General features: G+C 32.6%; 4 protein-coding genes across 5 annotated transcripts; 3 read left to right on the top strand and 1 right to left on the bottom strand.

The window, feature by feature from the left end:
* Window positions 1–866: 866 nt before the first annotated feature.
* On the top strand, window positions 867–2,434 carry LOC124955733 (odorant receptor 13a-like). Its single transcript, XM_047510594.1, has 3 exons — window positions 867–1,199; window positions 1,319–2,027; window positions 2,093–2,434. The coding sequence occupies exons 1-3, from the start codon at window positions 1,053–1,055 to the stop codon at window positions 2,431–2,433; spliced, it is 1,197 nt and encodes a 398-aa protein (XP_047366550.1). The 5' UTR covers window positions 867–1,052; the 3' UTR covers window position 2,434.
* An 849-nt stretch (window positions 2,435–3,283) lies between these two features.
* On the top strand, window positions 3,284–4,943 carry LOC124955734 (odorant receptor 49b-like). The gene is made up of 4 exons (XM_047510595.1): window positions 3,284–3,430; window positions 3,745–4,225; window positions 4,305–4,532; window positions 4,600–4,943. The coding sequence occupies exons 1-4, from the start codon at window positions 3,290–3,292 to the stop codon at window positions 4,941–4,943; spliced, it is 1,194 nt and encodes a 397-aa protein (XP_047366551.1). The 5' UTR covers window positions 3,284–3,289.
* Window positions 4,944–5,473: 530 nt separating this feature from the next.
* On the top strand, window positions 5,474–9,711 carry LOC124955829 (peroxisomal N(1)-acetyl-spermine/spermidine oxidase-like). The gene is made up of 8 exons (XM_047510845.1): window positions 5,474–5,560; window positions 5,692–5,907; window positions 6,106–6,456; window positions 6,741–6,932; window positions 7,031–7,356; window positions 7,422–7,700; window positions 7,775–7,943; window positions 8,043–9,711. Exons 1-8 carry the CDS (start codon window positions 5,493–5,495, stop codon window positions 8,164–8,166), a joined length of 1,725 nt encoding a protein of 574 aa, XP_047366801.1. The 5' UTR covers window positions 5,474–5,492; the 3' UTR covers window positions 8,167–9,711.
* Window positions 8,091–15,502, bottom strand: LOC124955828 (aromatic-L-amino-acid decarboxylase). 2 transcript variants are annotated; one of them, XM_047510842.1, is made up of 12 exons: window positions 15,347–15,502; window positions 12,551–12,642; window positions 12,014–12,134; window positions 11,660–11,773; window positions 11,442–11,561; window positions 11,230–11,359; window positions 11,121–11,141; window positions 10,540–10,688; window positions 10,340–10,451; window positions 9,841–10,049; window positions 9,517–9,717; window positions 8,091–9,356 (listed from the first exon to the last, which is right to left on the bottom strand). In XM_047510842.1, exons 2-12 carry the CDS (start codon window positions 12,628–12,630, stop codon window positions 9,150–9,152), a joined length of 1,464 nt encoding a protein of 487 aa, XP_047366798.1. In that variant the 5' UTR covers window positions 12,631–12,642; window positions 15,347–15,502; the 3' UTR covers window positions 8,091–9,149. The 2 variants fall into 2 exon arrangements, with proteins under 2 accessions (XP_047366798.1, XP_047366799.1); XM_047510843.1 differs by lacking the exon at window positions 11,121–11,141.
* Between the last annotated feature and the right edge of the window lie 1,597 nt (window positions 15,503–17,099).

The raw sequence follows: 17,099 nt of genomic DNA on the forward strand, positions 1-17,099 counted from the left end.
TACCTTGTCTAAAGCTAGATCTAAACTTGTAGCCTAGCGTAAAGAAATATATTGCTACATTTAAAATTTGATAATAATATCAAATTTTTGTAGTTGAATCAAACTATAAATAGTTAATCAATTATTATAATAGTTAAATAAAATTATTTTTCACGCAGATAAACACAATATGAATACACATTTCACGAACTTAATGCATTTCATTAGTTACACTTCACCAAATTAATTCATTTCACGAGTCATACCGCACGAATGAATTTCACAAGTCACATTTTTTACACTTAACATATATCTTCCACAAAAAAAGAAAATTGTATATATCGTCAATACGATTTAAACTATTGTAATAATCATATTTTAATATAGTTTTCATCGTATCAATTACTCCAAAAAGATAACTCCTGTAGTGCGGTTATATCAAAATTTTTTTCATAACACCAACAAATTCTTCTCCAATAGTATTTAATATGTTCAGACCCTTTAATGGATGATTCTCTTTATGCTCGACATTTGTATACGTAGGTAAATATAAAATAAACCTAACATGTCGATAATATATAATTCATATGAAATAAATTTTCTTACCTGAATGTTACTTAAAAAAAATATATTTACGAGGAAGATGCTCATCGTGAACAACGTCAAAGGCTTCTGCTATGTCTACCATCTGTAGGCATAAATGCTGCAGAAATTGTATTCGACGGCGCTGTAATTCAGTTACGCATATGGTATGAAAAATATAACCAAACCTAAAATTATGCGACATAGTCTAATATTACCGTTCAGGCAAAAGGTCGTAGTTCGTTGCATTCAGCAGAAATTACGATGCTTGTCTACAATTTCCCATATCTTTACTATTCCCCATCAATTTCGTTTCACGATCTTACTCGAATAATATATACGACAGTTTGATGCATACACTTTTTTGCATTTTATAAAAACTTCCTCTTCCTCTTTTATTTCTTTCTCTTCCTTTTTTTTATTTATTTCTCTTCTTTTATTCTCTCGAATCGTATCGCGAGTGTCGTGTCGTCGTAAGTGCATCTGAAAAAATGAACAGTGACGATGTAATCTGGAATACTGACTCCACCAATGCACTATGGATATATAAATATATAACTTGGGCAACTGGTACGTGGCCGTTACAAGAGGAAGGAATATTTTCAACAATTCGTTTCGTCATCGCGTTCGTTTTAGGGGTACTGCAATACTTTTACTTATCAAGAATAGAGAATGTCATTGTAAAGATGACAAGGTGATTTAGACGTTACATCAGGTAGATTGTAAATTATTTCTTGACTGGTATTATCTATCACAGTTTGGTACACTAGTTTCCATTCTGATGGAAATCCGACTGAATTGCGGTAGCGTCGATGAGACACTGGATTTTTTTGGAATTTCGCTTTCAACGGTGGGAGGTCTGACAAAGTTGATCTTCATCAAGTTGCATCGAAATGATCTACGGAAGATCTTTATGTCAGCATTGAACAATTGGTCCGCTATCGTCGACAGTTCGTCTGCAAGGAAGATCATGTTGAAATATAGCCAACGTGGCAAATTTGTGGGCCGTATGCAGATGAGTTTCGCTTTTGTCATCATTACAGCGATTATATTGGATGCCATTTCTTCACCGGAGGCCTTCCAGCAGGAGAACATAACCTCGAGCGAAGAGTTCCCTAAACGAATACCTCTTCGGACTATGTGTGCCTTTGGCAATATGTCAACATCTATTTATTGGACAATTTTCGTTTTACAGTCAATTCAGCTATTTAACGCAGTACTTATTGAAAGTGGAAACGATGTTTTTTTCTTTGGAATTTCTATGCAGATTTGTGGTCAGTTCGATACACTAAGAATCTTGTTGAAAGAATTTAAAACGGAAAAGGAGGAGGATCGTGTTCAAAAAATTAGGCAATTCGTTGATAAACACTCGCATTTATTGGATCTTGCTCGACGAGTCGAGGACACTTTCACTAACGTTCTTTTAATACTTTTAATGACCAATGGAGTGCATATCTGTTTAACAGGTAATAAATTTGTATTTTTTAATCACGAATTTCTAATCGATTTTAATATAGTTTCTAATTTTTAGGGATACAAATATTGTTGCTGTCCAAACAAAATGATGTAGTTCCTCTCATCAAGGCTATCGTCGCGTTCATTGTCATCTTGATACAAATTTTCTTATATAGCTATGCCGGGGATTTTCTCTCGTCATTAACTCAGGATATTTACAATGTGATTTATGATTATCCTTGGTACGAATTGTCACCGAGTAACGTTCGAAATTTGATATTCATAATTATGAGAGCGCATAAACCGTTTTGCTTGAGAGCCGGAAGATTTTATCCTATGAATATAGAAAGCTTCAAGAACATTTTGAAGGCATCTTTTTCATATTTTTCCGTCTTACGAATTGTATTCGAAGAATGATTGGATCTGTTCTATTTATAAACAGCAAATGATTATTAGATAATAAAAATTCATAATAGTTTATGATCACGAATTCATTAAAAAAAATAAAAGATGTAATCGATTGAAACTGTCGAAGGAATTCGATCAAAATCGTTTCTATTTTTAGCCGTTGTTAATAATAAATTATTATCTTTAATATCATTACTATTTTTATTATAATAATATGTTATACTACAGTTTTAGGTAGATGCAGAAAGAAGAATTTATACGAAAAAGGGAAGGGATATAGTTCCCCTAACGCACTTTTAACTCCTATTTCAATAAATTTTAAACAAACTAAATGTAGAACATTAATTTCTTAATATCTAATTAATATTCATTTTTCGATCTACAACACGTTATATTCACTTCCAAAAGATATTCAAATATTATTATGATATATAATATATTCTATATGGTAAAACGAACCTTGTTTAAATTCGACGTCGTCTCTTTTCAATTCTTCTTTTCTTCTCATTTTTGTGAACAAATTCGTTAAAAATCTTGAGTTCTTCGTTAAACAATACCAGCCGATCAAACCTAACTCTTCGACGTTCGTATGGTATCTTTCTAGAACGTAATGGAAACACTATCGGATCTATCGAAATACAAGTCGAAACATTCGTGGCGCATGCTCAGAGCAAAAAAAAAAAACTAAGAAAAGGGTAAGAACGATTGCAGCGATAGCGTTCAGATTAAATAAGAAATGAGTCAGGAAATGTTTCTCGCTACCTAACTGCTCGTCTCGTATCTATTATGAAAGTGGTATGATCGTCGATAAAATGACGATGAATGATAGTGTTCAATCAGCACTGGGAGAGATCATCAACCAAAAATGGAAAAAAAGCCGTGGAACGACGATATTGCCTACGCGATGACCTTTTACAAGTTCTTAACATTACCCATAGGTGTTTGGCCTCTTCAGGATTACAATTTTTTTTCGACTGTCCGATCCATCGTAACAGTGATTATCCAGGTAAATCGTTTCTATCTTTTATTTAGAAGATCTATCTGGACCAGAAAAAAATACTATGATACTTATCCCAAACATTAATTCTAACATTTTCAAGTAATCAATTTCATTGCATTTGTTACATGGGCATTTGAGTTGTTCTTGTATTAAGTTACATCGAAATGACATTTGTAATAAATATCAAAAAGAGATAACATATAGATAAAGATCCATAACGTTTAACCAAGATCATCTATTTGGATTAATAATTTTTTTTTGGACAATATTTTTGTTTAAAGAAAAAAGATCTTTCGACGGATTATCTTCTTTCTCTACAGATCCTGATGGTTGTATTTCAATGTAAAGAACTTCTTGCTGGCTGTAACAATAGCAATGCCAATTTGGACAGTCTAGCAATAATCGCATGCAATATAATGGCAATCATTAAGATTAGCTGTTATCGATTTCATTCTCGATATTTGATCGAAAATTATGAAAAAGCTGTAAGGGATTATTTGCAAACTAAATCGTCGGAAGATCTTGGAATTATGAAAAGACACGCTTTCATCGGCAGAAGCTTATGTTCCAGCCTTATATGTTTCTCCTACATTTCAACGTCGATCTTCATGATTGCACCTTTCTTCATGGGCTCCGAAGAAACAATTATAAATGGTACGAGGATGAGTCTTCCCAAAACGTTGAGTTATCCGATGCCTTCCGATTGCACTTTGGGAAATTTCAATGTTTCCATTGCACTATACTGCTTCATTTCTACGTTGGATATCGTATTGTTGATTAGTACGTGCAATGGCAATACCGGTAACGTATTTTTCTTATTATTCATACTTTCAAAAAATTATTACGAGTTACATAGGAAAATATACGTTTCACTTTGAAGGTAACGATTGTCTTTTCTTTGGTATTGTACTACATGTCTGTGGACAAGTTGAAATATTAAAGATTCAGTTTACACGATGTAGATACAAAAAAGAGATGAAACGAGAGTTTGAAAATCTTTTATCGAGATACAGCGAATTGTTAATTTTGGCCGATTATCTCGTCAATACGATCAGCTTCGTTCTGATAGCACAGTTATTCGTCAGTTGTATACTCATCTGTATTATAGGTAATTATAAGTATGTAATATGTTATAATTCAGTTACTTAAATCGAAGACGTTTTTATTTTTTTAAGGTTTCCAATGTATTTTGGCTCTGCAGTATTCCGATATTTTCATGTTCACCAAGTCGCTGACAGTACTTAGCACTTTTTTGTTGCAACTACTTATATACAGTTACGTCGGAGAATACTTGAGAAATCAAATGGAACAAGTTGGGTATGCCGCTTATACAAGTGCATGGTATGATTTTCCAATATCTTGGAGGAAGGATTTGATCTTCCTTCTGATGAGATCTCAACAACTCGTTGAAATAGCGGCAGGTTATTTTTTCCCGGTTAACATGCGAACTTTCATGAGTATCGTCAAAACATCTCTCTCATATCTATCGGTACTACGCGTTATGTTATTACAAACTTAAATGATTTATGCGATAAAATATGGCCAGCAGTATGACCAAAGATTTGAGTTAAAATATTCTTATGGTTATGAGTTAAAATATTCTTAACATACTTGTTCTTCTTTACCGTAATAAAATTATCTCTCGAGAATGCTTCTCTTTTTTTCTTAACTACGTGCTACTAAAAGTATTGTTGTATAGTCCATGAGTGAAATTAACCATAAGTGTGACTGAACTATTTGTCTAAAAACATTTGAATTACATATATCGCACATTTTCCTTCCTATGTCTTTTTATACTTTAAGACAATCGCAATTGTGTTACTACGTCGAGTATAATCCTTTGTCAAATTAATAATATTAAATCACTCGCTGATGAATCTAAATAACAATACAAAAGCGTTCGAAATTTTGTTCGCGCACATTATATTTCTGTCAGCCTGTCTTTCTGTCATTTTCTCTTTCTCATAGCAACGTTTCTACAACAAGAAATGTGTCTCTGACAACGTTTTAGTTCGGCTGAGGTTAGGAATCGCCGCCTTTATGATAAATTTTTCGGTTACAGCGGTTTATGTCAAATGAAATGCGCTTTAAGAGGACCGCTGTTCCGTTTTGGACTCTAAAACAAATTCTTATAAGGTAATTACTCGGCATTGATTTCTATGGAAATATAATATAATAACTCTACAATGGGATAATATTTAAAGGTAATACGTAAAAGTTCATATCGATTAGTGATTCGAGATGAAACGATCATTCGGATTTTACAGGCTATTGTCTAGTGCAAAAAACGGAGGTGGTAAGAAAGAAGCATGTGCAAAAGTGGCGAAATTCGAATCATGCCAGTTGGATCCCTGTACGTTGGATCCATGCAAGCCGGAACCGAGTGTAATTATTATTGGGGCAGGAATGGCGGGTTTATCAGCAGCGCATCGTTTAGCGCAATGCGGTCTGCAAAAATTTACGATACTGGAGGCAACAGATAGGTAAGACTCCGTCCACGATACGTCGATTTTGAATCATAATTTTAGATGGTGACATATAGTTTATAAATTGTTCATGGAGTAGGTACGTATTGTGGTAATGGAAACTAAGATCCTGAATTTTAGAACTAATGATTATTCGTACTCGCATTTGATACATTAACCAACTGAGCTATGTATGTGTATCGTTCCGAATCTCAGGCCCGGCGGTAGAATTCATTCTTGCTGGTTGGGAGATGTCGTTGCTGAGATGGGAGCAACCTGGATAGAGGGTGGAAGCGTGACAAATCCTGTTTTTACTCTAGCGGCACAGGAAGGACTTTTAAAGGCACCCCTCTCTAGACCCGAACCAAATCATGGACTCTTCTGTACCAGCGATGGTCGAGCGATCGATCTACCGGTCAGCATCATTGCTTATCATACCTTCCGACAGATCGAACAACAAGCAGCGGCTCTCTTCTCTTTGGGTTGCGGTCGTACCCACGGTACGTTGCTGAATTTCATGGGCGTCAGAATACAGCAAGAGCTACACAATTTCCCGGAGGAGCAACGGTACAGTTGCGATGTACCTTCGTATATACAGGGTGGACCATTTTAATGGGGACACCTTGTATATTTTTTCTTGATTGTCAATAATTAAAATTTATATGAGCAAACTAAGAGATCCGGGTGTTCCTATTTAAATATTCCACCATGTATGTAAATATTTAGGCTAAACATCCACTTTAGATGTTATCTCGGTGTATTATGACGAACCTAATGACGTATTAATCCTAAAGGCTTAGTCATTGCTCGCATTGTGAAAAAAATTCGTTCCCTTCGTTCTCATATTTCAGATATGACGCGGCTAGGGTAATGTACGGTCTAACCAACTTCATCAGATGCCGTTGCGGTGACGATCTTTCTCTGGTCTCAGCCGATCAGTTTGGTAGTTACATAGAGATACCTGGTGGAAATGTAAGAGTGCCTCTTGGATATGTCGGTGTTTTAGCACCGTTGCTTAGAGATTTGCCAAGCTGTTGCCTCAAGTAAGTTTAAATTCAAAAAAAATCGATCGATTGCGGCTTTCTCTTTCTTTTGCTTTCTTTTTGTTTTATTTTTTTTTTGTTTGTTTTTTTTTTTTCAGATACTGTAAACCAGTGAGTTCCATCAGGTGGGGTGTCATCGACGATTCCTGTCCTCGTGCTATGGTAAAATGTTGCGACGGAGATGAATATCCAGCCGATTATGTCATCGTAACTCTATCTCTTGGCGTACTGAAGCATCAACACGACAAACTTTTTTGTCCCGCTTTGCCACCTGAGAAAATTGATGCAATAACGAAACTAGGATATGGATACGTTAACAAGATATTTCTCGAGTATGCTAGACCTTTTTGGGTTTGGCGAGAAGGAGGGATCAAGTTGGCATGGTCTGCCGACGAATTAGCGGATAGATGCGACTGGGTTAAAGGTTTTCTCGAAATTCTTTCCGATTCTTTTTGATCCTTGAACGAAAAGATAGCTTTCGACTTTTAGGTATATCTTTCATCGAAGAACTCCCAAGTTCGCAACATGTATTATGTGCTTGGATATGTGGCCGTGAAGCCGCAGAAATGGAACTATGTTCCGATGAAGAAATAGTCGATTCTATAACGCGTTTGCTCCGGCAGTTCACCGGTGATCCAACCTTACCATATCCAGCTAATATTCTCAGAAGCAAGTGGTGCTCCGACCAATATTTTGCTGGTTCATATAGTTACATGGCTATGAATAGCACTGTTAACAATCAATGTCATCTAGCCACTCCTATTCCAGGTGTTCATAATTCTTACCTTCCAATAAATTGTCTTTTCAGAAATAAGATACAGATTTTTCCGTTCTTTATCCAGGTACATGCGAACCGGTTCCACCGATTCTTTTCTTCGCTGGAGAAGCAACGATCCCGGGACATTATAGTACCGTGCATGGTGCCAGACTTAGTGGAATACGTGAGGCGGAACGAATAATTCAATTGACAAAAAGATATGGTGGCCCTCCTCAAAACTCTTCGTGCAAATTGTGAATGTATTTGCCTTTTTTTTTTTTTTATATTCAATATTATTAAATCAGTATATTTGTATGCTTGTATATTTATATACTAGTAAATTTTATTTTAAGGATTTTTACGAAATGGAACGACACGGATCAATCAATCACATTATTAAATCCAGATAACATAAACAGCATATATTTCAATAATTATTTGATAACAATGATAAAACAGATAATAGTATTAGTATAATATTAATATGGATACGAACGATGAAGCACATTCTACACGTTTCAATTTTTATTATATTCCAGTGGTCCCCATCAACGAACATAATCTAAATCATTACCATGAGTGGCAATATTTCGAATATGCTATATGAATAAGTTTTCGTTATTAAACGACAATTACGAGCTTGATAACCTTTAATAAAACTTAATATACAAGCTCTCATGAGGAATAATCTAGCTACTTGTTGAGCCGTTCTACGAGCTCTAACTTATTTCTACGCCTATCGTTGTTCTAATCTCAGTGCTACATTTTAACGAGTGTTGAATTTGCGCCATTCCGAACTATTTTATATTTTTAAAGAATGTCTAATAGATTACATACACAACTTACACACGATATATATTGCATATTAAATATTTCGGTGGGCAATAATACACAACCAAGTTCATAATAAACTATTGAAACAATAATAAATTATAATAACATTTAGTTACCGTTTCAAACAAACTCGTTACTGCGATCATATCTGACACTCTCCTACATACATACATCGTATAATTTAATTATTTATAATATGATCTCAAAAATATATATATGAGAAAATAACATATTATAGATATTCTTTATTAATGATATGTGAGCATTATTATACTTATATACCGTGGCAAATTATGTGCAAACATATCAGAAAATATCAATAGGAACTGTTAGTGAAAATATTCGACTTCGTCACATTGATCTCCATCCATTAAAAAATAATTAAACTATTTCGTAAATCTCTACGTTATAATATAAACTATGATTGGTTAAAATAATACTGTTAAATTATTGAAATGTCGACTTCAATAGGGTGAATCTCACATAAAACGTACTAATAATTTTGGAAAAAAAAAGAATTTCTAAAGGGAACAAAAGATGACTTATACGAAGAAGAAATAAAATTATGATTGATTACAAGTCGCTGGTGCAAGCGATCTGCAACCACGAGCTATTTGAGCGCGCCATCACTTGGAAACCGAATGCTCTTCCAATACTTCATCGGCTCTCTGTTTAATCTCCTTCCATGAGTAGAGTATATCACTGCTCTCGCTCATCCGTGAGCATATTGCTAAACGAAGAAAATATATATCGTTTATCTTCGATGGAACCAGATGAATATTTCCAGCACCATTTATTCTCTTCAGAAGAGCCTCGTTCACGTCATTAGATGCCTGTTATCATTCAATCGTTAAATTAATCTTATAATATTAATAATAAGTACTAAGTTTAATCGATGTTTTTAGATATCAAACTATGTTTCAACGATCGTCTTTGAACAATTAAAAAAATTGTTAAGTCTAATTTTCTTAAAAGTTTATTAAAATAATTTACCTTCAATCTAAAGCAAATTAATCCAAGAATAACTTCAGCAACGATCTCGAAACGGGAATCGGAGAGAACAAGTGCTTCAAATTCATGAGCTTGAGCAACGTGTGACCTTATATATTTCTGTAGATTTTCTACCCCGTAGATTCTTAGAACGAACCAGAGTTTAAGTGCTCGGAATCTACGACCGAGTGGAATTTGCCAATGCTGAAAGAAATAAATTCAATTAAAAAACAAAAAAAAAGAAAAAAAGAAGAAAAGAAAACTGTTTAGATATTCGTACGATGATTAATAAAAGTCATTGAAAGAACAAAAATGAAATATATTTACTCTGTAGTCTGGAGCTGATCCTTGCATTTCGTGTTGCAGGTACAATGGATCGACATTAAACGTGTTAATGACGAAAGTTGGATCCTTAAACCACATGGTGGAACAGTCAAAGTTAACCAACATCCATTTGTGTGGATTAAAATTAAATGAATCAGCTTTTTCGATGCCCTTCATTAAATAACGAAATTCCGGACAAATGAAAGCTGAACCTAAATGGAAAATAATCGTTATTTCAAGGTAAAATTAATTTCAGTCTTGTTATCGATTATTATACGTTTAATATGTGAACAATCGTTCATAGAAATATTCAGATATTTTTTTTTTAAATTATATAAAACTCAATTTGTTTTAAAACGAACAATGAACTCTAAAACGTGAGCATGGAACTTAACAAAAAATGTTCTCTTCTTTTTATGAAAAGATATTATAATGAATCATGTTAAAACGTGTTAAAACGTATAGATACATTTTGAAAAGGGATACATTCTTATGAAATTACCTGCATATGCGGCGTCTACATGTAACCAAATGGACTCACGATTAGCTACTGGACCTAATTCGTCTAAGCGATCGAAAGCACAAGAACTTGTTGTTCCTAAGGTAACAACGACCTATGAAAACAAAAAAAAAAAAGAACAAAAAAAAGGATATCTCAATGATGCAATTTTTGTAGGAATCAATTATCTTAAAGAAACTTACGTAAAATGGAATAAGTCCTTTCTCCTTGTCTTCACGAATAGCCTCTGCTAAAGTCTCACCACGTAGTTTGTTTTTTGAATCGACCTTCAATAGACGGAATTTTACGCCACCGAGAAGACCAGCTCGTTCGACCGAACTATGTGCTTGACCTAAACGAATATCACATTTGTAATATTTTTCTACTTTTTTCTTTTTTTTTTTAATTAGCTAAAAAAAATTTATTGCATCTATTTTGATTCTTATTAATATAGAATTTCTGTGATAAATGATTTTCTATAAAGGCGACTTTTATAGAATTCTAACTTTGTGTAGTTCGAGATGACTAATGAAAACGAGAATATGAGATTTGGGTTGGAAATAGTCCAGTGAAAAGGTTCGACTAGAATATCTCGGCTAGAGTGGTTATTATAGGTTGCCATGGTGACAAAGTGCCGTTTGATGAAGTGTTTCGACCCCATACACGCCCTTGTCAAGCTACTTCATCATCCCTCCCACACACCTCTCTTTCTCTCTCTCTCTCTCTCTCTCTCTCTCTCTCTCTCTCTCTCTCTCTCTCTCTCTCTCTCTCTCTCCCGCTCTACCTTTGTGCCAATTGTGTTGGGCTATTGTCGTTGAAAGCATAAAAGCATTATTTTTAATCACGAATAATATTCCCGGAAAGTGTCAAAAGTGATATCGAAAGAAACTTACAGGATCCGTAAGCCATCATTTTTCCGATGATCTCGTTGTCGGTCCATTCAGGATGCTGCTCTTTAACTTCCTTAATTTTCTTAGCTTTGGCTCCGAGCAAAGCGACTAGAGTTGCCTCGCTTGCAGTTCCCTGTATTGGATAACAAAACTTCGTAAAGTGATTTCTCTCTATTGCGATCATCCTTTTCGAAAGAGATAAGAAAAGGATTTACCTGAATAACACCACCACCTTTGCCACCGCTACAAGCTAAAAATTCTTTCGGTAAATCCAACATTTGTCCTAACCAATCGAGCATTATCACTTCTAATTCCGTACAAGCTGGGCTAGCCATCTGAAGAAGGAAAAAAAAACAAAAAGAACATTTGAAATTGCTAGCGGAACGAAAGTCGTTCGAATTACGATCGAACAATGACCTATTGCAAAACCTACCCATGTAAATCCAATGCACGCAATAGCTCCGCTCAACATGTCTGCAACAATAGCTGGATATGATTGAGCCGTGGGGAAATAAGCGTGAAATTTTGGACTGTGCCAATGAGTTACCTATAATGAATGAAGATATAAATGACTATTCAATATTTTAATTGATCTTTTAATGAAGGCAAACTATATCAATATATTATTCTATTTAATTTTTATTTTACGATCAAATAAAATATATTTCACGTTTGAATTTGTACGAGTTGATTTTTTAATTTTCATCTTTAAATAACGACACGTGAGACGTGCTACATAACTTAAAAAGAAAAAAAAAAAGAAGAAAAAAAAAATTATTTCACTCACTCCTGGCATGATCACTCGTTCTACGTCACTCATTATATCCTCCCATTTTTCCGCATTGCGAGGTGCTTCTGAGGGTAAAAGTGGTTTCATGTATCCCGGTTCAATTGTCGGTAAAACTCTCCTAAAATAATTTATAAAAGAATTTTATTCGAAAGAGTAGAAATTCTCTTTTTATTCTTTTCCTATGTTCACGATCAGAAACTATTCGATTCTCGATCATGTTTTTCAAGGTCTCCTTTCAAATCAACATTTAATTGTGAAATCAGTAAACGTTCCATGCGTACTGATCCGGTTTTACACATTATACTTGTTTATAAATTAGTGAATAATAAATCTATAATGAATATTTTTTATCTTTCATTATAATCAACACATTTCCGTTAGTTTATTGATTATGCTCAGCGATTGTTCAAGGACTCGAACATCTATGAAATGCCACGGGAGAAAAAAGAAGGACGAATAACAAAAAAAAAAAAAAAAAAGAAAAGAAAAAGAAATCGAATATCAAGATTTTTTTCTATTAAGAATAAAACCAACCTTTCTCTGATATTTTCCAAGTAATTAGTGATGTATTCTATCATTTCTTTGGCAAATTTTTTAAAATCCTCGGCTTCCATTCTTGCGTATTCCTGTAAAAGAATTATAACAAATTCTAATTGAAAGAAATTTAGATTTTTAACGAATCGATTATCCAATTTATAAAATTTTATTAACTTAAAATAATGAAATCAATATGTATTAAAATTTTGATAACATTATTGTCACATTCTTTATTTCAGCTATTATGAACTTCAATGAAAATGTTTTACATTCTATTCTCTCTCTATGTCTCTCGACTTTCATAATCTCTACGTTGAATCCTATAGAAAAAAAAAGGGGGAGAATTGATTGATAGAAGAATGTGAAATGGGAGTTTTGATATTCATCGATATATATGAATCGTGTATCTACAATGAATAGATATATATTTGTAAAATGTTTGGAGAGTCTTCGTATTATGCTACATCTCTCTTCCTCTTTTTCTCACTCTGTCTTTCTCTTACATTCTCTCTCTCTCTCTCTCTCTCTCTCTCTTTTTCTCTTCCTCTTTCTCTTTCTTTCTCATTCTCTTTCTCTCTCGCCACTCTCTCCTTCTTTTTATCTCTTTTTTCTCGCACACCAGGAACACCATATAAATCGACCATATATGACAGTCATAATTGGCAAGTGAGTGGCAATGATCTGTCGACTTAAGAAATGTTACAGGAGGTAGTAACATGTGCGTCGAACAAAGTGTGATGCGAGTATGCAATGTAATGAATGGAAGGTTTGAAGGACGGAAGTATGAAAGAAGGTATAAAGTATTATATATATGTATCGTTATATACAAAGAGAAATTATATATATATATACCCACATATATATATATATATATTACGTTCTAATATATATATATATATTAGAACGTAAGATTCGATCATTCCATTGTAGAAAAGTAAGAGTAATTCTTAGTCCTTGTCTATCTCGTGAAGCAACGTGACCATGACTCATTTTTATGAAGTAACTTTCCTTCGACTAGTTTTGCGTCTTAAGATCTTAGACTTCGCGTATGGTAAGAGACACGAGTTACAATGATACGAGAACGTCTTTAACACTAGAAAGACCGAAATTTAGTATATATCTATATTGTCTAAAATCAGTCAAAATGACACCATTATGAACGAATAACTAATGTGATTTGAAATTTGTTTAAAATTTATTTTTAATATTTTTTATATTATTTATAGTTACATAACAAGTTATTAGTAAATATTAATAATAAAAAAAAAAAAATTCTAAGAAATTGTATTATTATATACATAAACGTTTTTCTAATTGAAATTAAAAAGCAGTCAAAATGATTTCCTTGAGCAATTTAGTGTTAACAACATCTTTTTAGAAACGATTAGAAAGTTAAAAAAGAAAAAAAAAATAATAAATTAATAATGAAGCGATATTATTATTCACAAGTATCATTTTAATTACGTTTTGTTAATTATCGTCTCGATATTTTGTCAGAGATATGCATAATGATGTGTATGAGTCATTGTAGATCGGGAATTTTGTGGGTACAGGCTTATGACTACGTTGGAATCGTGACGTCAGTGACAGGACTCGAACGATCGAGGAAAGTAAAGTAGCGGGAATTATTGACACAAAGAGAAAAACAGAAGTATCGGGTCTTTCCTCATAGAATTTCCTTCAAGATAATAAAGAACAATTAAAATTCAACTGACTCATGTAATGTCATCAGAGATTTCAAATATTTATATTACAATGAAGACACCTATTTCGTATATATCTAACGATCGATACTTATTTAATTTTTTATTTTTAAACTATCTATTTAAACGTCATTTTCGATGAATTTCATTCTGTTAAATGTCAAAAGTAAGAATTTCATTATGTATTACGTTTCTAGATATTTACTTATCCTCGCAATACTCAATAGCTATTGCTCAACTTCTTGGCTACATTCAAGTTTTTACGAACGCAAGAAATAACTACATATATGTTTTTAGTTGTAATGATTTCTGATTGATTGAAAATATTTTTGAAATTTATTCAATGACATTCAATTAAATCGCTGTGTAATTATGTAAATGGATTATTTTTATTCATTTATTATTACTTTTAAGTCTGTCAAATAGTGTTAAGATGTAAAATTGAAATTTGAAAATTTAATATTTTATTTCTAAATTATACGATATTTTCAAATGTTGGATAGAATAAATGTTATCGAAGTATCGTTATCGTTAATTCGAAACTCAATATACTTCGACAAATCGATTTATTACACATTAACATCCGTATACGATTTTATGAAACGATCTATGAAAAATCATGATCGAGGACACAATGTTTAAATCAACACGCCAGATCTCACAACTAATCACTCAACAACGGTCGACGTACGAAGCAATTACCGCACAATCACTTTTTACGATCGAACGATGGATCGATGATGTAATTCCTTGAAAAAATGATCCCGTCTGATATCAGGTGAAAAAGATTACATATTTAAAATATTAAACAAAGATTAATATATATGTTTAATACTCGATGAAAATGATAAATGTTATTTTTTTAATAACTTTCGTTCATTAATTGATTAATTGAAAATAAACTGTATAGATATAATAAGTATTAACAGATAACATTTGAACTATGGCTTAAAATTGGAACGAATGATTTTAATTTATTTCTAACCAAATATATTGAATCAAAGAATAATTATGATACTTATTAATTTATAAATTTAATTTGAAATGATTAATATATGAATAATAAATATTAATGTTTGTTAAAACTTACCTAAAATTGTGATAGCACGTGTACGCTGTCGTTCACAGATAATGTCGTCAATTGACGAGAACTATCTTGAGAGAAGATAAGAGAGTAGATAGAAGAGCTACGGGAAAGAGTATTCGCGAGTCGTTGTCGCATGGAATTGTCAGCCCATCGTTTGCCGACGTGCTCTTTATGTAGCACCCCACCTCTCGAACTCGACGAAAACGGCGAGAGCGTTGAAAGCGCTTTTCGAGCACAAGACCTTTCCACCAATCGAATGGCTTTGCACGGGGATATACCCTTTCCATGTCCCTGGCCATCCTCTACCTCCCTTCTTTACCTCTCTTCATTGAGATCGATAACGAAAACGGAATCGATACAATTGTTTTTTTCCACTTTCTCTTTCTCTACTTTATGTTATGGTAAATTTTATGTTTAACAAAAGTAATATTGCTGATAAGTTTTTTAATAATGATTAAATAAAATTATTTTTCACGGTAATAATATTTATAGATCTAAGTATTTATAGATCCAAGCTCATATAGAATTTTGGATTTGATTTTAAACTTATATAAATCATATATAAATAAAGTTATATTATATGTAAACAGTTATATCATTGTTTATGATCGAAGTTAAAATGTCACATTCCTAACGATAACTTAAATTAAAATTTCTTGTAATTTTATTTCAAAAGTTAATCGAATTTAGAATTATTTTAATGATTTACTTTAATGTCCAATGTTATATATACAATAATAGTAATGTTCGATATATATGTAAATGAAATTTAGATTACAATATATATTCACGTTATTTTTATTTTATTAACGTTAAATAATATTAAGCAATAAAAAAGAATCTGTTACATGAGTTTTACTTCTTGATCGTAATCGATGATCTATTTCTCGATATATATTTCTTTTCTACTTTCATTAAATTCTCTCGATTTTCAGTGAACCTGCTTTCAACAAACTAAACTAATTCGACAAAAATCGACTCATCTTGATTTTTCCAATCGTTCGTTCGAATCTAAGTTTCATATAACAACGCCGTTGAAACTAACACTAAGAACAATTAACAATACAATTTCTTCTAACAAAGTATATTTATGATAGATGAATAATCGCATAAGTTCAAACGATTTAATAGAATTTCAAAATGTAAAGCTGCCAAGTGCAGTAAGACAGGAAATACGATTTCAAGTCAGAAATCAAGGAACTATTGAGAGCGACATGATTGAATTAGAACGTATGCATTCAAAGGTAGTAGTCATCAGGTTGGAAAATTTTTACTTCCTGATTTAAAATTAAAAAAAATCATTGCCGCCGTTTTCTATCTTCCTTCTTTATTAACCATTATAACTTTTCATGTCTTAATAAACAAATTAAACGCTTGATCAAATAGGTATCAAAAATTTCGATCAATTTTTTAAATTTAATTAAATCTGAAGATGAAATAAAAAAAAAAAGAAATAAAGGCAATTCTCAAAGGAAAAATCTTTGTAAAGAACTAGCAACAAGTTGAAAGCGAAATGAGAAACCTGTAGCTTCTGAATAGTTACATTCGACGAATTCTCGAATGTAATTGAACGATAGATTAGTTTTTATCGTTCATTCGCTTTCAAGTTAATTCGATCTATAATACTTTATCGATTTTTTACGAAATATAATACATACTTTCCATATATGAAAGAAGTAAAGAAATAATTATTCTATAATTACAATATTATTGGAAATCTCCAAGGACCATTTTATCTTTTTTAATATTTACAAGT

This window comes from Vespa velutina, chromosome 19 (genome assembly GCF_912470025.1).
Source record: "Vespa velutina chromosome 19, iVesVel2.1, whole genome shotgun sequence".
Lineage (NCBI taxonomy): Eukaryota > Metazoa > Arthropoda > Insecta > Hymenoptera > Vespidae > Vespa > Vespa velutina.

What these genes read in the sequence shown, in the direction of transcription:
- LOC124955733 (XM_047510594.1), top strand. Translation starts at nt 1,053, where the DNA reads ATGAACAGTGACGATGTAATCTGGAATACTGACTCCACCAATGCACTA. An exon ending in TCATCGCGTTCGTTTTAGGG is followed by an intron (nt 1,200 to 1,318) that starts GTACTGCAATAC and finishes TATCTATCACAG; the next exon opens with TTTGGTACACTAGTTTCCAT. An exon ending in AGTGCATATCTGTTTAACAG is followed by an intron (nt 2,028 to 2,092) that starts GTAATAAATTTG and finishes TCTAATTTTTAG; the next exon opens with GGATACAAATATTGTTGCTG.
- LOC124955734 (XM_047510595.1), top strand. Translation starts at nt 3,290, where the DNA reads ATGGAAAAAAAGCCGTGGAACGACGATATTGCCTACGCGATGACCTTT. An exon ending in TACGTGCAATGGCAATACCG is followed by an intron (nt 4,226 to 4,304) that starts GTAACGTATTTT and finishes TTCACTTTGAAG; the next exon opens with GTAACGATTGTCTTTTCTTT. An exon ending in TATACTCATCTGTATTATAG is followed by an intron (nt 4,533 to 4,599) that starts GTAATTATAAGT and finishes TATTTTTTTAAG; the next exon opens with GTTTCCAATGTATTTTGGCT.
- LOC124955829 (XM_047510845.1), top strand. Translation starts at nt 5,493, where the DNA reads ATGTCAAATGAAATGCGCTTTAAGAGGACCGCTGTTCCGTTTTGGACT. An exon ending in AATTTCCCGGAGGAGCAACG is followed by an intron (nt 6,457 to 6,740) that starts GTACAGTTGCGA and finishes CTCATATTTCAG; the next exon opens with ATATGACGCGGCTAGGGTAA. An exon ending in TTGCCAAGCTGTTGCCTCAA is followed by an intron (nt 6,933 to 7,030) that starts GTAAGTTTAAAT and finishes TTTTTTTTTCAG; the next exon opens with ATACTGTAAACCAGTGAGTT.
- LOC124955828 (XM_047510842.1), bottom strand. Translation starts at nt 12,630, where the DNA reads ATGGAAGCCGAGGATTTTAAAAAATTTGCCAAAGAAATGATAGAATAC. An exon ending in TTGGAAAATATCAGAGAAAG is followed by an intron (nt 12,135 to 12,550) that starts GTTGGTTTTATT and finishes AAATTATTTTAG; the next exon opens with GAGAGTTTTACCGACAATTG. An exon ending in AAGGTGGTGGTGTTATTCAG is followed by an intron (nt 11,360 to 11,441) that starts GTAAATCCTTTT and finishes TATCCAATACAG; the next exon opens with GGAACTGCAAGCGAGGCAAC.